This window comes from Argiope bruennichi, chromosome X2 (genome assembly GCF_947563725.1).
Source record: "Argiope bruennichi chromosome X2, qqArgBrue1.1, whole genome shotgun sequence".
Classification (NCBI taxonomy): domain Eukaryota; kingdom Metazoa; phylum Arthropoda; class Arachnida; order Araneae; family Araneidae; genus Argiope; species Argiope bruennichi.
Genome location: NC_079163.1, coordinates 12,485,220 through 12,509,458, shown reverse-complemented (window position 1 = coordinate 12,509,458; position 24,239 = coordinate 12,485,220). Strand labels below are relative to the sequence as shown.

At 30.7% G+C, this 24,239-nt stretch overlaps 1 protein-coding gene across 1 annotated transcript in view; it reads left to right on the top strand.

Moving 5' to 3' along the window:
• Positions 1-23,903, top strand: part of LOC129960809 (uncharacterized) — a 43,425-nt gene extending 19,522 nt beyond the window's left edge. Inside the window, exons 2-4 of the mRNA XM_056074463.1 lie at positions 15,963-17,408; positions 20,963-21,145; positions 23,410-23,903. Of these exons, the coding sequence (XP_055930438.1) occupies positions 15,963-17,408; positions 20,963-21,145; positions 23,410-23,750 (1,970 nt within the window). The 3' untranslated portion in view covers positions 23,751-23,903. The remainder of the gene's footprint in view (positions 1-15,962; positions 17,409-20,962; positions 21,146-23,409) is intronic.
• Positions 23,904-24,239: the final 336 nt, after the last annotated feature.

The following is a 24,239-nucleotide window of genomic DNA, read 5'->3' as shown; positions in this document are numbered from 1 at the left end:
TTTCGAGATACGGTTTTTTTTCACTGGTGATGCTTTTGAGATACAGGAACACTCATTCTTCCGTTGCACAGGTGGGAACCCTTCGGTTGTATACTTATTTGAAGAGGAGACTGGATGCTGGATTTTTTTTTAAACGATGATTCAAAATCCCGGGGCCGTGCCCCCAAGTTTGTAGGACTGGGCGGGACAAAATGCCCATTCAATCCCATTTGGATCAGTGTCTAGGGTACTGGTTAAAAAAACTTTTAAAGAAAAACAAATAATTTATTTACTATAAACACAATTAAAAGGACATTAACAACTAGGACAGGAAAGGTTATTTAAATTAAAGTTAGAAGTAAAATATTTAGATGGCACCAAGTGCGAAGCTTAACAAGATGTCTGCCCATTGCAAAACTATGTGCCGCCGTAGCGCAAGATTATTAACCATACATCGATATCGGACACGAAAAATCATTTCTCTTTCCTTTTCTCGCGAATGCCCACAACTCGTTTATTACTCAAACTTATGGTCATGTGACTTAGTACTTTGGATTAGTAGAACCCATGGTGCCATCTATTACAATACAATAAAACTAAATTGAATCGGATGCGTTCAGTATAACAGTGGAATGGTAATGGTCACTAATTAAAATTCTACATATAAATATTTTGAGTTGAATTTCCCTGAAAAATTAATATATGTCTTTTTACCATTCTGTAAGTATTTTAAACAATCGAAATTGAAATTATTAACCATACATCGATATCGGACACGAAAAATCATTTCTCTTTCCTTTTCTCGCGAATGCCCACAACTGGTTTATTACTCAAACTTATGGTCATGTGACTTAGTACTTTGGATTAGTAGAACCCATTAGTAGAACCCATGGTGCCATCTATTACAATACAATAAAACTAAATTGAATCGGATGCGTTCAGTATAACAGTGGAATGGTAATGGTCACTAATTAAAATTCTACATATGAATATTTTGAGTTGAATTTCCCTGAAAAATTAATCTACGTCTTTTTACCATTCTGTAAGTATTTTAAACAATCGAAATTGAAAAACAAATATATAAAGCGTCAAAATGACGAACCTTCTTGAATGGTGCCTAACACTCACCATTTGAGTGCAAAGGGTTAAACTGGCACTTATTTCGCTTTTAGCTTTAAAAAAAAAGAGAGAGATGCAGCAACGAGCACGAAATAGAAGATATTTTATTATTTTATGTTCGCTTATAAATAATATAAGATAAAAAAAATCGATAAAGCAGATTTTAACACACCAATTTCTAGTAACAAGTAAAGAGACTTTTAAAACGTTTTTCTGAATTACACATAATATTTAACTTATTTAAAAGCAAGGATACATATTTTTTTCTTTTTTGTTTACTCTGAAATAAAATAATAGCTGATATAATAGTTTGAGTTTATAATCTAATTAATTAAATAGAGTGAAATTTATTCAAAAACTGTCCGAGATGCATTATTAGCAATAATAAAAAATACATGTATTGAGATAAAATTATCTTATATTTATCGCCTTCAAAATTGTCCTCTTGGGATGACAATGTTAAAAACAGCGTTGAAAGGCTTAATTTGGGATCTGGTCCCTCACGTTCGGTATGACGCCTTCTTTGGACCACAATCTTGTTCCTTTCATGGGCATTTTCAGTTTGAGGAAATGTCAGAAATTACACCGAAAGATGTCGGCCTTAGGAGCAGGTATGTTGTGCTCGTCTAGAAAACACTATATCATATATAAAGGACAGACGGATGCATTATCGTGATGAGAGTTTCCACTACCCAGAATTCGTCTCACAACATCAGAAAAGTAAAGAACTTCATTATAGTAAACTTTAATGATTATTGTGTTGTGCGTTATATATTTATGATGAACCATACCGATGGAATAAAAGAAGAGCGTGACTTTAATAAATGATCATGATTGTAACATTGTTGCAAACTTGCGTATTTTTTCTTCGAGGATGCTAAAAGCTTCTGTTATAATGATTGATAATTGGTTTCTGGATCGTGCTTATAAAACCAGGACCAGTAATCAGGGCCGCCGCTTGGGTATTAGGCGCCCTTGTTCAAATTGAAATTTGGCGCCCCTTAATTCTGTTCTGTTGCACTCTTATAAAGTGCTGCAAATTATATGTGAATTACTCTTTTATAGTATTCAAAATGTGACTTTCGAACTAAAAAGCTTTAAAAATAAAATATTAAAACACGTTTGTCTTATTGTTTTTATTATTTCATAAATTTTAAAAACAAAACAATGATAAAACAGTTTTTAAGTAAAATATAAAAATTAGAAAATATATTCAAATATTGATTCTCCTAGCTTTAGCCTCTACAAACGCTCGTATCAATTCCTTTATATTTAATTTATCCAAAATTTCGCTCTCTATGGATATAATTGACAAATCCGATAATCTCTCCTAAGCCGTGGTAGATCGCATGTTGTTTTTTATAATTTTAAGTTTTGAAAAACTTTGTTCTCCAGTAGCCACCGAAACTGGCAGGGTTAAAGAAATCCGTAAAGCTATTGCAATATTTGGAAATGTATCGATTAAATTGTTTTCATAAATATAAATTAAAACATCAATATGCGACATATCCACTTTGGTAAAACATCGCAAAGATTTTATTTCTTCGAACAAATTTAATCCGTCATTGTCCTTTTTATTAACATTTTTAGTATCCTTTAATGTTAATAATTGTGTGTAATTTACAATGTTTTAAAATTTCATTGTCACTCCAGTTTTTTAAATTAGGTATATAGTGTACTACCTTGAAGTAATTGTAATGTTCTTTTAATTTACTGAATCTTTCAGTAATTGAAGAAATAGCAGTGTCGAATATTATATTGTAAAATTCAACCTTAAATTTTTGTCTTGGATTGTTGATTGGTTCGTCGATTTGTTCATCTTGAAATAGTTTCTTTTTAAACCTGTTTCGACTTTGTGGAAAATCAGTATCTCCCCCCCCCCCCAAATCATCAGCAACGATACTTGCATTGGCAATTGCATGTTCAAACGCTTCATCTGATCCAAGATTATTTAGTTCTGATATAAGACTTTGTAAATTCTCAGTCACGATTTGTAAATCACTTTTAGAATTTTGCATTATTTTATTTACCACATTTACTAAATTTAAAATATCGTACCAGATATTAATGGAACAAATGAATTTAAACGAGGAAACCATCTGAATCAAATTTTTTGCTTCAGTTCTCGATTACATGTCTCTTGTTTGATCTTCTTGAATATTTATTAACGCTTTCAAAATTCCCTTCAAATCGTTTTTCAACTGTCTTAAAGCTTGAATTCTACTTTCCGATCTGGTGTTGGAGAGTGGCTGTAAAGTTAGATTTTCAACATACTGTTGCAAAATAGACCAACGTTTAACGGATGAAGAAAAGCAGTTGTAAAGCTCCTGCACTACTCCGAATAAATTAACTGTTTCGAAGAAAATTTTAGCTGCATCATTTACAACTAAATTTAGAGAATAGGCAGAGCAGGGGATATAGAGTGCCGTCGAATTATTTTCAATAATTTTTTTGTTGCAATCCTTTGTGCTTTCCTCTCATATTAGCACCATTATTGTAAGATTGGCCTCGTAAATTTAATAAATTTAGTTCTAACGATTTTAAATGTCCATTTATGAATTCAAGCAGACCCTGTCCAGTAGTGTCGTCGACAGATTGAAATCCTAAAATATGTTCTTCAATTTGGGCTTTATTGGTTTCCTCGTTCTAATAAACAAATCGATTTACAACAGTCAACTGTTCGGTATGACTGACATCAGGTGTAGTATCCAGAATTAGTGAGTAATATTTTGACTCTTTAATCATATGTAATAAATGCATTTTAATTCCTTTTGAAATAATTATTATAATTTCATTCTGAATTTGATTCTCTAAGTAATGAGCAATGTTCTTCTTTTGAAATGTTCAGCGATTATTGGATCAAATTTTGTAATGGTTTCAACCAACTTCAAAAATTCCATTATCATCGAATCTTTTCCAACTGGGAATGGCCAAGTTTTACATGAAATTTGACGCAGCAGAGTTGTCCGAATTTTCAGTAAATCTTTTTAAATTATAAATCCATTTGCGTTCACATGCTCTCCATAAATTATGAGCAGTATGCCTGTGATTAAGAAATGAAATTATTGAACCATGCGGACGAGGTTGTTTTCACATCTAAACTGAATACCCCCCCCCCCTTTCCTTGTTTCCTTTTTTTTACGTACAAACTTATGTTCGGTTATTTCCAAAAAATTTTTTATCATATTTCCGTGATTATATTCTTGAGATTCATTCTCTACAATATAAAAAATTTCTAAAGTCCTTATACATTTATACCAAACCGGAAAAATGCCACATGAGCTCTAGATACGAAAAGTCTGGTGTGGTGTTTTGTGTTGTTAAGTGGTATTATTGCTAATTTTTTTTTTACGTTTTGCAATGTGTTTCTTGTTGAGGAGTCATTGCTTCTTGCGAATTTCTCAAATGATAATAAATCCTATTTCCGAAACATTAGCTTTTATATATATATATATATATATATATATATATATATATATATATATATATATATATATATATATATATATATATATATGTGTGTGTGTGTGTGTGTGTGTGTGTGTGTGTGTGTGTGTGTGTGTGTGTGCAACATTATTTGTTGTGAAGCATGATGCAGTTTGAAGACAGTGAAGATACTTTTAATTTTTGTGACGTCGTTTTATTTCATTTTGAAGAAGCAAGCATATGTACAAGCGATGAGCACACAGAGCGAAGGACATTGGAAGGAAAAGCTCTTGGACATTTTATCCCTGGTCTTATATAACCTATGATTTTGATAGGGAAAATATTTCTTTACAGTGCTAAGGTATTATGAGATTTCAATAGGGATTTTCTTTACATGCGCGGAGAAGGTAGGGGAAACACAGGGAGATTTTAAAAAAGAATTTGCCTGATCAGCGGTATTTTATCTCTTCACGCGTAGTGTGGGAAAGTTAGTTTTAGCTGATTCAGCAGTTTAACAAAGCGTCTCTTGAATTAATTAAGTAGAGACAGTGGAATTGGATCACGAAATAAGAGAATATTTTAGAATGAAGTTACTATGGGCTAAATTAAGATAAAATCTTGAAAATTAATTAAATTGAAATTAGAGTTAAAATATATATATATATATATATATATATATATATATATATATATATATGAATAGAGCTATTCTATAAGCAGATGTTTCATTAGATACAGATAGCAACATCCATTTCGACCTTCATACATACAAATAGGACAGATTCATTTATCTTGCATAATACACATATTGCAAATTTTATTGAGTGGCGATTTTCTGATTCTTTCATGTCATTAAAAATGTTAACAAATTTTTAAAGATTGTACCTTGAAAGAAACTAGTCTGTTTTAATGTATTTTGTATCACATATCTTCAGAAAAACTTTGAAGGCTTAAATATTATGATTTTGAAATTTTTAACCAGAAAAATATCGAATTAAAAACAAGATTCATACTTCAAGAAATGAATTTTTTTTTTTTTCATAATTTTAAACAGAAATCGTTAATGTAATTTGAAATTGCTTATATAAAAAATGTCTAGAATTACAGATTGTACCAATTTTATTCAAGCGCAGTTCAAAAAACTAAAATTTGTATACTAATAATATTTATATTGCATATGTTATTCGCAATAACCGAAAATTAATATTTTTTTATAAAAAAACTCTTTAATTAACATTTCATTGCTTATAGCATAAAAAGCCAGTTATTTTCTACCAGTAGTTCCAATGTATTTAACTAGTTAAGAATTTATAGATATACTCTTCCTTGAGAACTATTGCTAGGCAGCAAATGGACCAAGACTTTCTCACCTCAATAGCTTATTATTTTAAGCTTCACAAATTTGTATAGTTTCAATAATGTTATATTAAAATAAGATTAATCTTTTAAACATGATGTCAAACACATATATGTAGAATTTTAAATATGCCGGAATAATACCTTCCATAAAAAAATGACCGAATTTGGCTCATTATTTCAAATAGAGTGAATAGATAAAAAAAATTTTGATTAGCAAATTAATAAATTTTCTGTCATAAAAGACGTTTTACAACATTTAAACCAAAAGGTGTTGTATATCTAAAGTATTCAATATTTCTCAGCTTAAAATTTTACATCAAGATAGAGCCTAGAAATATGGCATATTTCGATATCCTTTTCATATATGTTATTTATGAATTATAAGACTTAAAGAAACTAGTTTGTATTATTTTCATATTCAAGGTATATTTAACACATATTTGCGTTATTATAATAGAGGATATGAACCTGAAAGATAAAATAAAAAGTTTTATTGGCTTTTTATTAATAAAGAAAATAAAGAAAGAGAAGTTTTCTCTAAGAAAAGGAAAGTTATTAATGTTGTTAAAAATAATTAAGCAAAACCATATTTGACTTAAAGTCGGCATAGTCAGTTTTCATTATATTTAGATTCAATCCCAACATTCGTTTAAGCTTATTTGCATAAAATAGTGCCCAGTTTATTTTGTTACCGTTTTCCATTAACTGAAAGCACGGAGCTTTAGTGTTTCCCACGAGACCCTTAAATATATCACTAGAGAAGAAATCACCCTGAAATCAGCCCGGATATAAAGAGAATTCTATCAAATTAAAAAGTCTCATCGTGTTTTTGAGCTTATTAGTAATCTTATTCAATTTTACAATGCAATCTTCTATTTTACACTATCTAAAATCTACTATTTTACACTAATCAAAATGAAATCTTCTATTTTACACTATCTAAAATCTACTATTTTACACTAATCAAAATGAAATCTTCTATTTTACACTAATCAAAATGAAATATTCTATTTTACACTAATCAAAATGAAATATTCTATTTTACACTATTCAAATTCATTACAGTGGCTTTAATTTTTCAAATGATTAACAAATCGAAATTTTCGAAGATGCTCGAACTGCATATTCCTGAAAACTTTTATCAATACATATATAAGCAAACGAATAATCCAATTAAAAATTTAAGAAAAAGAAAGTAATTGATTACTTACCTTAAGCTTATAATAATATTTAAACATGATATTTGAATAGAAGGAACTTATGCTAATAACGAGCTAAATATGTTACTTGCTAATACACAGATATATATTTCATTGGTATTTTTATGGAATGATTCAACGCAACTACTGCTTTCTTAACTCTGTTAGTCTGATACTGATAGGTTAGTCTTCGACAGGCTTTTCTTGATAATGTTACTCATATATCTGTACACAAACTTTTATGGATAAGAGTTGAGCTAACTAAATGTAGGCTTAAAAATGTGTTCGACGCATTGAGATAAATTTCCGATTTCCGATTCTTTCGTCTTAGAAGCCAGAAAATTTCAAATGGGTGAAAAAAAAACTCTGTAGGTTTTTACCCTGTCTCAAAATCGCATAAGTTTTTCTAAAATTTCGGTGTTAAAGAAGAACAATAAGGCTTTAGTTTTTTAACTGTTTTTTCCCTTTTTCACTTCTTGTTTGTTCAATTGATGATATTTCCATAGTATAACAAAATTGATAAAAAGAGAAAAAACAGTCATCAATGTCAGAATACACTGGGATTTCAACGTTTCATCTATTTAATTATTTTAGCTCTTCTGTAAGAAATTTCTCAGTTATTTCAAACCTTGTCTAAGTTAAATTTTTTATGCTCACCTCGTGAAATCCATATTAATTATAAAGCAGCTGAAAAAGGAAAAAAAAAATTAAATTCGTTCACTGCCAATGACACTAGTAAATGAGTGTTCAAGGAGTATAATAAGATTATACTCCTTGATAATAAGATTCAAATAATGCTGCCCTGAACAACATGAGAATAAATATAAGATTCAAATGATGCTGTCCTGAACAACATGAGAATTCAATTAGTTTGAAAAATAGCTAAAACTTTATGGAATAATGCTGAATGGAACGTATATTAAAATACATAATAAGAGAAAATTTCAAGAATTAACTTGCAAAAAGCAGAATGACTAAAACTTTCAAGGATTAACTTGTCGCATAAATTACAGAATGTTATCCTCTCGTACAGAAGTGATAAAAAAGGAAACACGAAATAATTATAGATTGAATTGTAGCTAGTTCTCTCAAATCTTTCTCTAATTCAACGATTCTTTTTTGGTATTCCAAATTTCTGCAATAAAAGCAATACAATAAAATTTAAGCAGGCATTTCTAAACTGAACTTGTTTTGTTATCTACATTTTAATAGGGGCGTACCGCCTTTATTTATTAAAAAATTGTGTTCTAATTTAAGATCAAATCTTACACATTAAAATGTTTTGGCTATACATTTCATACAGCGATTAACCCTATCAGGTTATGAACACAGTAAACAAAAACTGTTGATATTCACAAATCTTAAGATAAAAACGAAAGTATGCAGATATGCGATTATTTATCACACATTATCTTCCCCTTTATCGTATTTTCTTCTTGTATACAACTCGATTTCGTGTGAACTTACTCGTTGAAGATAAACTGAAGGCTATTTTGCGCATCGTTGTTTATTTCGAATATTATGAATAAATTTGTATTGACGTGTTAGGAATACTTATTGAAAAGTCCCATTTCATACCAAACTGAAGTGTTTGAATAAATCTCGTATTATTAAAGAATTAAAAAATGCATTCTTCTTCGAGTAATACTCTACTAGAAATTGAATTTATAGGAAATACGAGTTGAAACACAAAAAAATTTCTTAATTTTTTATCTATTAATGATTAACGCAAAACTCAGTTCGAGACATTTTTCAATGTACACGGTGTTTTTTTTTTTTGTTTTTTGTTGTTTTTTTTAACTGACGGTACTGAGAGACCTCTGTAGCTCGAGCTATCAGACGCAAAGCCACCAAATTTGTACGGGGACTACTGATGACATGGGAAAAAGGAATCCGCAAAAAAAAAAAAAAAAAAAAAAAAAAAGTTCAAAAAGTTGCCGATAGGGGGAATGTGGCACTTTTGATCTAAATTTAAAGTTTAACTGCACGATAAAATTTTAATAAGCTACATTAAACAGATAAATGAATAACAAAGAATTAATTTTTCCACAAATATGCTTTATTTGAAAAAATAACTTCTGTAAATGGTTACAAATAAAAAAAAAGGGAGAGGAGATTCTATTCGACTTCCTTTTTATTTTTTGTTCTTTTATTTTTATTCAGTAGAATCGCTTTCCTGGGGAAGACATCGGCTATTTTTAATATGACCTCCATTTTCTTGGACTAAGCGTTGCATTCTGTACACCGTTCTCTCTACAGCTGAATGCAACATTTCAGGAGGCATATTCATAACAGGCCGTGTTATATTTTCTTTAAAACTGACAAGTTCGAGACTACACCAAAATAAACCTTCAATTTTAAATAACACCACAGAAAAAGTCACATGGGATTAGATCCAGGGAGCGAGGGGGCCATGCAACACGAAAACAGCAACTAATGACTCTTTCTTCTGTAAAGTGATGGTGCAACAGTTGCTGTACGGATGTACCATTATGTGGTGGTGCTCCATGCTGTATAAAGACAATTTTATCTAAGCATTGCCTTTGCTGAAGTTGTGGAATAACAAAACTATTCAGCATATCATGATATCTTTGAACGTTTACGGAACGGGTCTGCGCTCCTGCTTGGATAATAGTCTCAAAAAAGTATAGTCCGATGATAAAATCTGCTGTAAAACCACACCAAATAGTTACTTTTTGAGAATGGAGTGGGATTTCTTGAAATGCATGGGGTTGTTCAGATGCCCACATTCTAGAATTCTGAGTGTTAATAGTCCCAGTAAAATAAAAACGGGGCTCATAACTCCAGAGAATTGTCCAAGGCCCAGCCTCGTCGACCTCCATCCTGGTAAGAAATGTCAAAGCAAAGGTTAATCGAAGATCATAATCTGTAGGTTTTAATTCATGCAAAAGGCTAATTTTATATGGATAAAATTGAAGAATTTTTCTTTAAACTTTCCATACTGTTAAAGAACTAACATCCAATTGTCGGGCAACTCCACGTGTGCTGCTATTACCAGTAGTGCTCGTCTGATTTCTTTTAACAATTGCAGTCACAGCATCTGTGATCGTATCCTCCGATGCCGGTTTCCGTCCTCTACCAGGCTGAGTTACGAGAGAACCTGTTTTTTCTTCTCAATTTTTTTAATCATTGCTTTCACTGCATTAAGTATAAAGGTCCTTCACATAAATTGTCTTGACTTCTAAATTCGCGAAGAGCCACCGCTGCATAGGATTGATTAAGATGAAAGAACTTCACAAGTAATGTACGCTGTGCTAACATGAGACGCATTTTACAAATGAACTGATACTTGAAATGATTTTCAATGCCCCACTTCTTTTTTATAACTCAATAGCGCTGGTGTCGACTACGTAATCGGGATTTTGCATTTTGCAATTTTTCTCCGTGTTTTATGAAAATTTTTAGCTGTCTTAAAGTATAAAGAGCCACATTTTCCTCTATCGGCAACTTTTGGAACTAATTTTTTTCCGTAAATTCCTTTTTCCCATGTCGTCAATAGTCTCAATACAAAATTTGGTGGCTTTGCGGCTGATAGTTCAAGCTACAGAGGTCTCTGAGTACCGTCAGTTTAAAAAAACACCCTGTAAACAAACTAACTGTTAATAATTAGAAAGTGAAAAAAAAATATTTTAGGATTTTATTTATAAATAGGAGTTTTCGCAAATTGATATTCTGTAAACCTGAATAATTTAATATTAGTGCTGTTTTCTATAAAAGATTAGAAACATGCAAATGCTTTTTCATGCCAAAAAATTAAGATAAATAATATAAATTGCGATAAATTAGACATCTTAAGTAAAAAAAAATATTATGGTATTTATTATTATTTTCACAAACATTACGCTTTTAACATTATGTAACTTAATTTACAATATAATTAAACGCATCTGGGCATCCTTATACTTATTTTATCCTGCAGATGTATCATTTATTAAAATAAGTTGGAGGCCATCATTTGTTGCATTGAAAGCTGTTACACTATGAGGAAGAACATCCATTTACTTCTGAAATGTTTTGTAAGGATTACACCACAATTTTTTTGTAAAAGACAAATGGAAAGCCAGTCTACGACTTTCTTGTAAAAGAAAATTGGAAAGGCCATTATTAATGTAAAGCGTTATGGTCTTTGTTGAATTCGAAGATCCATTTCATTCCACACGTGTGGATGAAATTGATTTGGGAACTCAGAGCTGGGATCTCAATCCCGATCAGAAACATCCTAAAAATTAATTCATAGCATTTCTCATAGTGTAGCAGCCGTCATTCCATAGCCAAAAGTGGCGTAGATAAAAAATAAAAAATAAACATAAAGGTGCCCGGATGTATTTAATTATCGTGTAAATCAAATTACATAATGCGATAAGTTTACTGGTTGTGGAAATAATAATAAAGAACACATCATTTTTTAAAATTTATGATGCCTAATTTCCTGTAATTTATGCTACTTACCTAATTTATAAGTATGAAAAGATATTACAACCATTTCTAACTTTTAATAGAATTCTATGTAGCTATTCGACGATTCAAATTTAAAGAAAGTCAATTTGTGGAAAATAACTTATCATTTGACTTCTCTTGGGAGCAATTGAAATACTGCTCATTGAGATGTCAATATATTTCTGAATGTTAAATGCATTCATCTGGAATTTTTGCTGCAAATAAATTAAAACTTTCTCGTCTTCTATAGGCAACATCAATAGTTTTATTTTCCAGACTTTTTTCTCTTTTTGTTTTGCTCTAGTATGTCAATATCCTAATCGACGTTAACTAGCTATACTGATATGTGATTTCGAATCACAAATTGATCCGAATTTGTATGTAATTGAAGAAGATAGCAACGCTAATAACCTCACATATTAAGCGAGGGGTATTTTTTTATATACTTGATGTATCTGTCAGTAAGAGAATGATGTGCTGATGTTAAGTATTTCTTTCTTTATAGTTAGGAGAAGTAATCCTTTTATGAAAAATAATCCCTTGTTTTTATTTAAAAATGTTTTAATAGACGTTGTGCAGATATCCTTCCATTAATAAAAAAATTAGATTATTCAATTTAGGTTTATTTTCATAAAACTGATTATGAACCAAAATCTCAAATGACAATTTCAGTTTAAGATTGATTAAATAAACCCCTTTTGTGGTATTTTTTAAAGATGTTTCTAGAAATTTTAAGTTTTCAAGAATTGATATTTAGTGGAAGGGGAGGGGCACCATGAGGAGCACAAAAGTGATCAAATTGATATCGGATAATAATCCAAGCTGGAAACAATATATGATCGCGGTCTTGTTGCATCATAATCTGTTAGGAATCATTTTAGAAAAGGAAATTACTCATGGGAATGATGCAGCTGAAAAAAGAGAAATGTCTAGCAAAAACCGCTGTAACAAAGCGTTTTCATCTATAATAACTATTATGTAAGCGTTACTTAATAAATCGGAGAATTAGAACCCTTGATAGCCTATATAGTAGATGGTAAGAGAGCACGGGAAGTAATTCCACCCAGAAAGTAGAGCTCGGATGGTAGGTATATTAGATCCACAGAGCTGATATATAAATGGAGGAAGCTGTTTCTAGTCTAAATAAGTGTACGCAACGTGAGCCATGTGACTTGTGAGAAATCTGGCCTTTTTTGGGGCCATATCACAAATCTTGGCATACTCAAAAACTGTCGCGCGACATTTTGCTTCCCGGCATTGGGTCCGGTCGGTTTTCATTTCCGGTTAACGTTTCCTAAATAATTTATATATATATATAATATTCATTCTTTGAAAACTAAGCAAACTGGTTTCGAAAATAATGTTTTCTTTTTTACATCAGCAGCCAAGTTTGTTGATTTAAATTATGTTTACTTTTTCACTTTGTTTTTGTGCATTAATTAAAAGTGAGCATTTTTCTTCTTTAAGTAAAAATTTTATTTCTTTTCTTTAGCTAAAAACATCTTTTAATTTTACATTACATGTTCAATTTACATTACGTGTTTTATCATTATCTCATACAGATGAAAAAACCTTTTTATAATAAAAGCAGATTATAAAAGTGGCCCAAGTTTTTTTTTTCTTGAATATTCTGAATAATATTTATTTTTGCATAAGAAATGAAAAAGATATTAATTAAAACTGTTAAATTATTTTGAAATAGTTTAGAAAAAAAACACTAGCTCAGAATCGAAACGAGGTATCCTGAATGCTAAGTCAGTGCCTTAACCTTTATATTACTCGAGCGCTCGTTTGGGTAACATATTATTAGTATATAAGCTAATTTGAAAGTTTTAAGGTTGACTTGAGTCTTAATATTTTCATTAATAAACATTCTAAATGTATACTCTCATTATACAAAATCTCATTCTGAACTCAGTTTTAAACCTCGTGCCTTTTCCTTATTAATATCAGTTTTAAATATTTCGCTTCTGGTTTATAGTGTTGGCGGTAACTTTGATTCTAACTACCGCAGAAACAAAATTAAATCATTTTTGGAATCTTAAATGTGTTGATTTAATACAAATTAATAAGGAAATTCGAAATTTTTAGAAAAACGGTGATTTTAGAGTATGTGCATATCGCAAGTTATAAATAAATGTTAACATTCAGACAAAATTTTTATCTGCAAGGATAGCATTTCTTTCTTTAATAGTTTATCTTTAGAATATTCACTAGTTTCTTTTTAGATCTTAATCAAAATTCATAAATACATGCAATTACTGCTAGCACATTTATGAAATTTTACTATATAATATTTTCAATAAAACATACGTTTTAGTTTCACTATTTCATTCACAATGATGATTTAATATCTTTCACGGTATAATACGATTCGAATATTTATGGTAAAAAAGAAACAACATATTGGAAATAATAAGGAACTTTATTTGCTCTAAAATAAATACACAATTATTAATCGGTCAACAATATTTATGTAAACACTTGTATTGGCGGAAAAAAATCACGCCAAGCTTGCAGCCAAGCACTTGCAACACATTCGAGATTAAAATAAAGCAAGTAACAAAATATAATGCAGTTACATCAGTTTAAATGAAGCTTAATAACAAATTAAATAAATTTAATACAATAACTAAACCAAACTGTGAAATATTATTCAGTTTTAACACCAAAATCACTGAGTGATGGAGGTTACGAAATTTTCAATTGACTTAAAATGGATATAAACAGAATATGTTTATTGTACATACCTGTGAAATGATACGGGACTATCCTTAGAAGCTTTTTCTTTGCATCCAATTGCACAGCAATAGTTAACCATGGCTTAAATAAGTTTTAAAATCCAACAGTTAAAAGCGAGAAAAAATCTGCCATTGAAATATAATGGGGAACGGAGAATGCGGTTACAGTGAACACAAATTCTGCCCACAGGTCACGTGATTTTATCTTGTCCTACACCAAAGTAGGGTTGCACTCCCTCTATCAGTATCTCAGCTCTATGATTAGATCAGTTCTTTTCGCGCCTAATAGGTTGACATTAATGAGAGAATCGGCCTTTATGAAGCCAAACTTCGGAAGATCGTATCCGACCTGTTAGATTGTAATGAAAAAATCCTCATGAAATGCGAAACATTTCAAAGTATTAGTTTTTATTAGATTGTTTCGGGGCAATAACCAAGCAATTTTTATGTGGATTGATGATAAGTTCACATTTTATCAATTATTAGATGAATTTATGACATCAGAGACATGTCTTCAGCAATGCCCGAAAGATAGCGAATAGCTTGCACTACACAGTGCCAATCAACTTAAAATTAGAGCGATGAACAGTTCAAAGAGAAATCGTCCCCCAGACAAGTTTAAGAAAATTATTAAAAGAAGTTACTGTAACAGAGACTTCTGAGGATAGAAAAGTGCTAACTCAAAAATGTTCATAACTTAAACATGGGTAGCTGAAAGATCTATCTAAATGCCAGAATCATAGATATTGCAACTATGACATATTTCTGTTCAAATAAAAAAAAAATTATTCCCTTAGTCTGATCTATCTAATCTTTCTGAACATTTCTTGGGAAATAACACTACATGTTCAATTGAAGGCAAAGGGATTATAAAACTATCTTACCAAATATTCAGATATTTTTCTTGAATAATTTATATATTTTTGGCTCCTTACAGGGGCTTTGAATATTGTTTTTTATAAAACGTACCCGAAACCTCCGAAAACTTCAATGGTAATTCAACTTTTAATATCTCGCAAACGGAAGATAGACAAAATAAGCCAGGAAAAGCCAAGTGATCCACAGTAAACACCGATCATCTAATTGAAAGGAACCAGAGATGTGGACACATAACTCTAAATATGTTGTTACGAATTTGTAATGTTGCTTCCCAGCGCAGTGAGTTTCCTGGTAAAAAAACCGTTTTGCAGATATCTTTATTGCTATATGCAGAACGAATGTTGGATCAAAGATCCGCAGCTTTGGTGAGAAACGTGGCGACCATCTGGCAACTTTAGCGCAAAATCTAAGATTCCAGTATCAGTTTTAAAAAAATAGAGTGATTGAATAAGCACTCAGATTCCCCTCCTCAAAATAAAATGAGAATTTGTTTATACTATCGGTTTGAAACAAAATGTTTGCATCTCTGAAATTTGTAATTCAAAATCATACGATAAGAGCAATATACAATAACACTGAATTCGTAAATTATGTAATAAATTATTTCATTTATCATTATCAATCAAAATGGAAAAAAAGGGAACAAAATTCTTCTAATTAATATTAAGTTATCTGACGATTAGAAAGATTTTATATTTACTTAACATTCTGCAAAAGAATAATTTTTTAAATCAGTGCTTTATAGATAAAATATTTTTTTTAAACATTGGAGCGTACATTTAAAGTACTGTTTTCTTTTCAGGGCAAGCAACGCTATATCCATACTTTACAGTACATTTAAAATCATTAAATGTAAGTATTCAACAGACAGCAATCATATTTGCTGTTCAACCTGTAATAGCATTAATCGTAGCACCTATGGTTGGCATGGTCGCTGATAAAATAGGAAATTTCAAGCTTATCTTCAGTTTTTTCTTGACTTTTTCTGCAATAACTTCAAATTTACTTCTTCTAGTACCACCAGTGCCTCAAGCCAAGACCTCATTTGATTTCAAGTGCGATTCTCAGTCTAATTTTACCATTAAGTCAGTAGTGAAAAATTGTGCATTTAAGCCAAATTTTTATAACAGGACTCATAATTTAGCACTGAAGGTTCAATGTGAACAACAGTGTGAAAACTCAACCGCTTTACGTATTTTACCCTTAATACTAGAAAAGGATGGGAGTGACTGTTATAATCACTGTGTCAACACATCCAAGAGAGGCTGTGAACATATTCACGGTGAAACAACTTTAGATATGCATTTGACATTTTTATTCATCAACAACGGAAATGATACAGTTTCCATTAATGATGATTATCATTATTCATTAACTTATGAAAATGAAACATTTAATCGCGCATGGTGTTCTTGCTCATCTCCTGACTGCAATACAAAATGCATCTTTTTGAATCAAAACTCAGACAGCATCTGTGAAGAAATACAACCAGAGGATACTTTTGGAATTACTTTCTGGTCGTACCTCGGCATAAGACTAGTTGTTACTTTGGGAATAGGGCTTGTTAATGGACTTTTCGATTCAGCTTCGATGACAATCATCCATGATCTCAAAGCAGATGTTGGATTTCAGCGGTTTTGGTCTACAGTTGGGATGTGTTTGTTAGCTCCAATTAGTGGTTATTTTGTTGATGAATATGACACTTTCAAACCCTGTTTTTTCATGTATGGTATCCTGTATCTCCTCGCAGCAGTCACTTCATTAAGTCTCGATCTTAGTATGAAAATACCGTCTGATAATCCCCTGAAGAATTTAGCCGATTTGATTAAAAGTCCTGAAGTTGATTTGCTCTTTATTCAAATAGCAGCATTGGGAATATGTTGGGGATTTTTAGAAAACTTCTTGTTTTGGTTTCTGGAAAGCGAATTAGGTTCTAATAATCTGATAATGGGATTAACGGTCACAGTAGGGAGTGGTACAGGCCTGTTCATGGCTTTAATTGCAACATGGTTTACTCGGAAGATCGGGTACGTCAATGTCATCATTGTAGCATTTGCTGCTTATACCGTGAGATTCTTAGGATATGCATATGCTCAAGATGCATATTTCTGTTTAATATTTGAAATGATGGAAAATTTCACAGTAACGCTATTGACTGTTGGAGTTACGATGTATTGTACAGAGCTAGCTTCAATGGAAATGCTAACAACAGTTATGACTCTTTGGAACGGATTGCACGTCATTTCTGGTAAGTAAGTTTTAAAAGATATAAAATCATAGAAAGTAGTTGTTTTAGAATTTCGGTAATAAAATTTAAAATAGTTTTTTGCTCCAAAATTTAGAATATTCTTAGTATAACAAAAATTCACGAAAGCTTATTCTTCTACTTTATTTTTGGTGCTTACAAAGGGAAGAATTTCATTAAATAAAGAGATTTTTTTTGAAAATAAAAAGGTAACTCCCAAAGTTTTTCTCTTTATTATTAAGTGATTTCAAAATAAGTTCCATTATTATCGTCAAATTTTTCTTAATACAAATCAATCTTCTTTTATCTAGTCTTATTTATTTTATCAAACTTGAAAATATTTATGAATTTAATCTTGAAAATATTTATGAACTTAAAAAATGTCTTTGTTTGAAGAAAAGTATGTGACTGAAATTAGCATATCAATCATATTTTCTCGATATAAAATTTTAAGTCAGTACCATTTAGAAGTAAGGAGGATAAATTTATATTTTCGTTCATGATATTACCCCTCCTTGCAACTACCTATTAAAGCCCTCAGTACCTGAATCTTTCATAGCATATGAATTTTTCCAAAACTACTGAACGGTTTTGCTAATCCGGTAACTAGTTGAAAAGTGAGTTCATCTGACAACTTACGAGACTGTGCACTGATATTTAGGCTTTACGAAACAGTTGATTGCATCCTGTAGTTCCCCATATCTTTGTTAATCAATCAAGTGTTATTATGTCTCTTTTTCTCCAATGCTTACAATTCTGTGCATGTTTAGTAACTGGAAATATTACTTTAGGAAATTTTGTATTGATAAATTCGTATAGTAAAACATTAGATATAAAAATAAAGCACATTCAGTATTTTTCTTTGTTTATTTTATCTCGAAAGTCGCTCGCATAATTAACAATATAGGTAATCAGAATTCAGTAATTTCACAACGTATGAAATATTAAATGAAACGTATGAATTGTTAGGATACACTCCTTATAACTATTTCGTGTGTCTTAAAGGAAGTTTAGTTTCCTTTACCAACCCTTTTGGAGTAAAATGATAGTTGATTTGAAGAATTTTTTTATTTTAATTCATGGCCTGAGGACGAAGAAGATAGTTGAGAACGTGTTCTCTCTCTCCAGGCTTCCATGCCGCATCAACAGGAAAACGTTTGATTTTCGATGTAAGATTTAGCATGCGTCACGGTCACATACACAGCATATTTTTTGGAGTAAAACGCTTCGAACCTGAAACCCATACCTTATAACCTGGCCGTCGTTGCTTTTCAAATCCAACAACGCATTCCTTAAAAGCGTCAAATCGAGTTCCATACGAAACATAGAACACGTCATTACATGTTACGAAACTACACGTTTCGATATTTCTTTCAGAATTTACATGTTGCTGCAATTGAATTATTATATGTATATAATGTCTTAAAATTACATATAAGTACATTTAATTTTAATTCTAGTTACTTTTTCATAGAATAAATTCATTTAATAGGTATAAATTTATCATTAAATTTAATATCATTCTAAAAAATCTGAAAATGACCCAGATAGGACCTTAAAGTTTTTTTTGCGTACGTAATGATTACTTTATAAAACTATCATTGTTCACACGGATGAAAATAAAGTCATATTTCTTCCACTGTCAGACATTATGAATCGTGTTTCACGGCTATTGATGCCCATGCATTCTCCGTTTTTATCCTACACCTTCTTTTATTTTTAATAACTTATAAGTAGTATATATACAGAATCTACAATCGATGGGAAGATTAATTTAAATGTATAAAACGTATAAAGTGTATAGCTTTGTATATGGCCATCTAAATCTCGCATCACTTCTAGTCTCTTCATTTCATGTGGCCATGCTTAAAATTTTGTCGTCTTAACCCCTCCCTTTTTTTTAAAGCTGTAATGGACTAACAAAATGACAATTGTGCAGAACGAAGTTTTACCAAGATTTTTTTACCAAAAGTTAAGTACAATCATAGTTGCTTTCCAGCATAATCGCTGGGAAGATCCAGGCATTTGACATATCCGTAGATCTGGTTTCCTGTATCCTTTTCGAAAAATGTTGCCGGCAGTAATGTGAGATAGGGCTTAACATTTCTTTGAAACTCCTTATTATTCTGGAATTATTATTTTTGCACCTTGCCATTTCTTTAATTCAGGAATAAAGCTAAAATCACTCGACTTTGAGCAGCACTACTCATAGAGGGGGACAAAGGCGAAAAACTGTCACAAAGATCTTGTTCAAAGAGTTGATCAAATTGTTCGAAAGCATTAGAGGATGCCCAATTCGACAAGCTGGTCGGCCGGCATGCCAAAATTGTGACTTTGAAGGATAAATGTTTAGGCATTCCTGCTCCATATTCTTTCTTTAAAAGAAATTTCAAAATCTTCCAGTTCTAAAAAGGGATTTCAAAGTGGTGTTAAGAAGTGTCTCATACCACTGATAGCAACTTTTTTCGAAGAGGGTAAAGAAAAGCTGATCCACCGATTCGATAAAAGCCTGAATCTTCAAGGAGATTATGTCAACTAACTTTCTCGCATATTCTGGAAAAAAAAAGAAGAAAAAAGGTGAATTTGAGTTTTAGGCGTATTTTTCCCAATCAATTGAAACCAAAATTAAACACAGTACTTCAATTGCAGTCACAAAATCACACATCAAATTTGATAAATTCAAGTGCTTGCGTTTTTGAGTTATTGCGTTTATGTGTTTCTAAAAGTACAGACTTACAGACGTTAAACACCCTATTGGATTTGGCTTAAAATTTGACAATAGCTACAATAATAATGTTAAATCTGTGTTTCGAATTTTGTGAATCTAGCTTGCTTCGTTTTGTGGTTATAGTGATAATTTATATTCGAACAGCCGGACAGACAGATTTTCTCTGAATAGAGCTTGTTTAAAATTTGATACACATCTACAAATTTGTTTTAAAGACCATGTACCAGATTTCATCTGTCTAGCTCAAAGCTTTTTTGAGTTATCTTCATCACAGAGAGACAGATATTTTCAAAAAATATGTTTTTCGAACTCAGGTTGTTCTAAAACGCCGTGATTCATCAAAAACTCGAGTTCGAATTTTTTGAGTATTATAGTATTTTCTCTATATTTCGACACGATAAAGTAAAAAGCAATCAAGTTTTTTCATAATTTATGGTAAAAAATATAATTTTGTTCTCTACCCATCATTTTTTATCGTCCATCAAAGCTTGGAACAAAAAACAAAAAAACAAATGGCCCTCGTATTTGTCTGCTATAGTCAAAGGACAGTATGTAAATGACCCATTTCACTATAGTATGATGTATTCTCAACAAAGAATAAAACAATAAAATTGACTTGGATGCGTGGGTATTGTCCATGTGAACAAGTATAGTATCTTAAAACTGTTATTTAAAATTTTAAACTTCCTTCTGTGTAGTGTTCCATTTTTATTTGCTCTCGTTGTTTGCAAGAAAGTTTGCATTTGTAATCAGCGCAAACATTTTGAATTTATGTGTATTTTATATTTATATTCATATAAACATAATTTCTTTAAACATACTTGCCTAGGACGGGCCTTTGGATCTCTTCTTGGAGGATTTTTGGTAAGGAACCATGGATTTCGACAAACGTTCAGATTCTTCGCTTATGGATGTGCTGGATTTGGATCATTTTATGCTTTGATGTATGTAACATGGCTTCGTAAATGGCGAATAACACATCGAAAGGCTTCGTCAGTTGATCCTCGGCACAGTAAGTTCCTAAAAAGCACATATAAAGATTTTTCATACAAAGCATTGATATTCTCTATTTCCGAAAAAAAACTTTTGCTTCAATTTTATTTCTCTCAACAAGCTATAATTCATTGCCTATTTCAGGGCTTTTCTTTCCTTTCAGTGCTAAATCTTTTCCACTCACGATCAAATTACAAACTCTTTCCACGAGATCAAGAACACTTATAAATAAGGAAAACAGAACAGGAAAATTAAACGATGATCAATATAAAAAAAGCGATTTAATAATATTCTCTTGTAAAAAGGAAAATTTTAAAATTATTTTTCTCATATATTTTCAAAGAATCTTAGAAAAGATTTTATTGGCATATAATCCCCATTTGAAATAATGTGACCCTTTGGGATAAGTGATTTGGCGATACCCAGATTTAAATAGATAATTCCAGATGGGATAGGATAAGTACTCAACATACTTGCATTTTTGCTAAGATGTATTAGAATTACGTAAGGTGAACATGATCTCCTTGACGTTGTAAAAGCAGTTAGGGAAGAACAAAAAATTTGTTCTGCAATTGACCAAGTATATTGAAACCACTCACGACAGTTCAACTGAAGTGGTATTTGAATGCGAATACCAAAAATATGTTGGCATGTGTTTTTAAATTAAAAATGACTGAAATTATTTATTTTAACATGAAAATAATTATCGATTTGGATACTCTTTGTAAACTGTAACATACTTGATGTAATGATACCGAAATAATATAACAAAGTATGATCAAATCATTCGGAATGTTTTACAACGCACATCATCAGACTTAGAATCATCAAATTCGACAAATAATTACCTCACGTATAGTAGATGTTTACTAAGAAAGATTTTAAAAATTTTTAATTGTATTTTTAAATTAAGAATTAATCAATTAATTTTCTTCAACTTCATAGTATATTACTGAGCTTATTTTTCTATCACCATTTTTTCACAACTTTAAAATAAAAAAAAGTTTTACTATTATACCATTTTTATTTCTTTATAGCATTTTTTCTAATTTTATTAAATTTTACAAAATATTTTTAAATAAATTTGAAAACAATAATCTTTATTGCTTTAATAGTTGTTTTCATGCATATGCATGTAGTGATTAAATATATTTTTTGCTGCTATTAATTAAGGTAAGCAATTAATTGCTAATCCTGCTATATAATTAAGAGAAAATTTTGTAATTAAAAAATTGATGAATCAAGCCTAAAACATTGTTATGCTATCTTATCTCGGTTTAGAGAATCTCCTTCAATTCATTTGATTTTTAAAATTTGTGATAAAGCAATGTAAAAATAGAAATCGGAAATAAATAATTTTAATAATTAAAGAGACAATAACACAAAATTGGCAGCTTTGAAGATAACTTCAATGAGTAATTTTAACAGACAACTTTTGTCCCACACCTCCTGAGACGAGCTGTGATGGGAGATAAAAAACATGAAATATCACTATCATTTTTCAAACAGTCAAACTTAAGAACTTCTGAGCTGCAAATTATTAAAAGCAAATAAAATTGAAAAGCTGCGCTTTTTTTTTTTTTTTTTTGAAAAATAGAAAAATTTTAAAAAATTGTTTCAGTATATATTTTTAGCAGTGGAATATTTCTAATTGGAAAGCGAAATAAACAGCATGCAGAATTATAATTAAAATTGCTAAACTTTACTGAATGTTCTGAAATGCTTCCATTTCAGAGATGTTATTTCACTTTGAAATGAAATCATAATCATTAGAAGAAAATACCCAAGAGATAAAATAATCTTTTAGCCGCAAACACGGCCATATTTTTATTAAATGCAATCATACAAATGCAATTTTTATAAGAATTCTTAGACCAAATATGAAATGGCAGAACACATCGAATCTAGAACCATTCTGAGTGGATCATAGATAGGAAATCGGACATAGTTTTCTCAGTAAATACGATCGTAAAGACAATATCTATGTTTGTTATTGCATTTAAGAACAGGTTTCTGTCTGGTTTCTGGCTTTTGACAGAGAATACGATCATACGTTCTATACAGAATATTTCTAAGCTCCGTTATGTGTTACCACTTCTTAATGTTTGGATTATAAAATTTTGGAACGTATGTTTATTTATTTTATGAAGAATTACATTTACCTCTATATCCTATACGTTCTAAACCTATACGTTAAAGTTAAAGATAAATGAATTTTTATTAACACACTGAAGCTAATGTTTTAAATCTCCTTATAATTCCATCTGATCTTCATCATTTTAGGTAGTTGCGGATCGGACGAATCTGCTATGAAGATGCAAGCATTTTCAAGTTTTTCCTTGCACTGCAGTGTTGATAGCCCTGGACTTCTGTCTTATCCTCTGGAATTCGTGGACGAAGAATTTCGTCCAAGAGCATTCAGTCAAATTCCTGTTTCTACAAGAAATAGTTTCAGTAAAGCTCGCGCTCTTCCGAGACATGCGGTTAGTTTTAATGAAGGCAAGTTGCAGAGACCACATTTTACAGGACTGGAAACTGCACAGGACAGTACTGCACAAACCAGAAATCGAAAAATAAGTGTTGAAAAGTTGGACGATAAATTAGAGTCTGTAACAAGATTTTGACTTCTAATAAATGGATATTTGTCTTTATTTCTGAAAACTTTAAGTAAAATTTATTGAAATGAGATGCTAGAAATAAAAAATGTCTTCAGCGATTCTACAATAAAATAGCGACTCAAATATCCTTAAATTCATGTCTGAAAAAAAAGAAATTTATTAATATTAATAAAAGTATTCATTCTTAGTACCTGAGTATCAATAATATGCTAGTATTAATTTTCATATCCATATAAATTTCGTTTATTTGAGTATTATTTCAATAACTTTTCATACTTTTAAGAAAAAATTTCCACTTTTCTTTAATATCGACTTATAATTCTCTAGTAGATAACACGAATCCATTTGAATATTGTGGCAATTAATTTTTGAATTCTACTCTAATACTGTAGCTCCCGCTTGTAATGATCACCGATGTTACAATCAAACGATTGTGAAGATCAAAATAACATAAAAAATCTCCCACCTCTAAATACATACAAAAGCTGTTGGTTC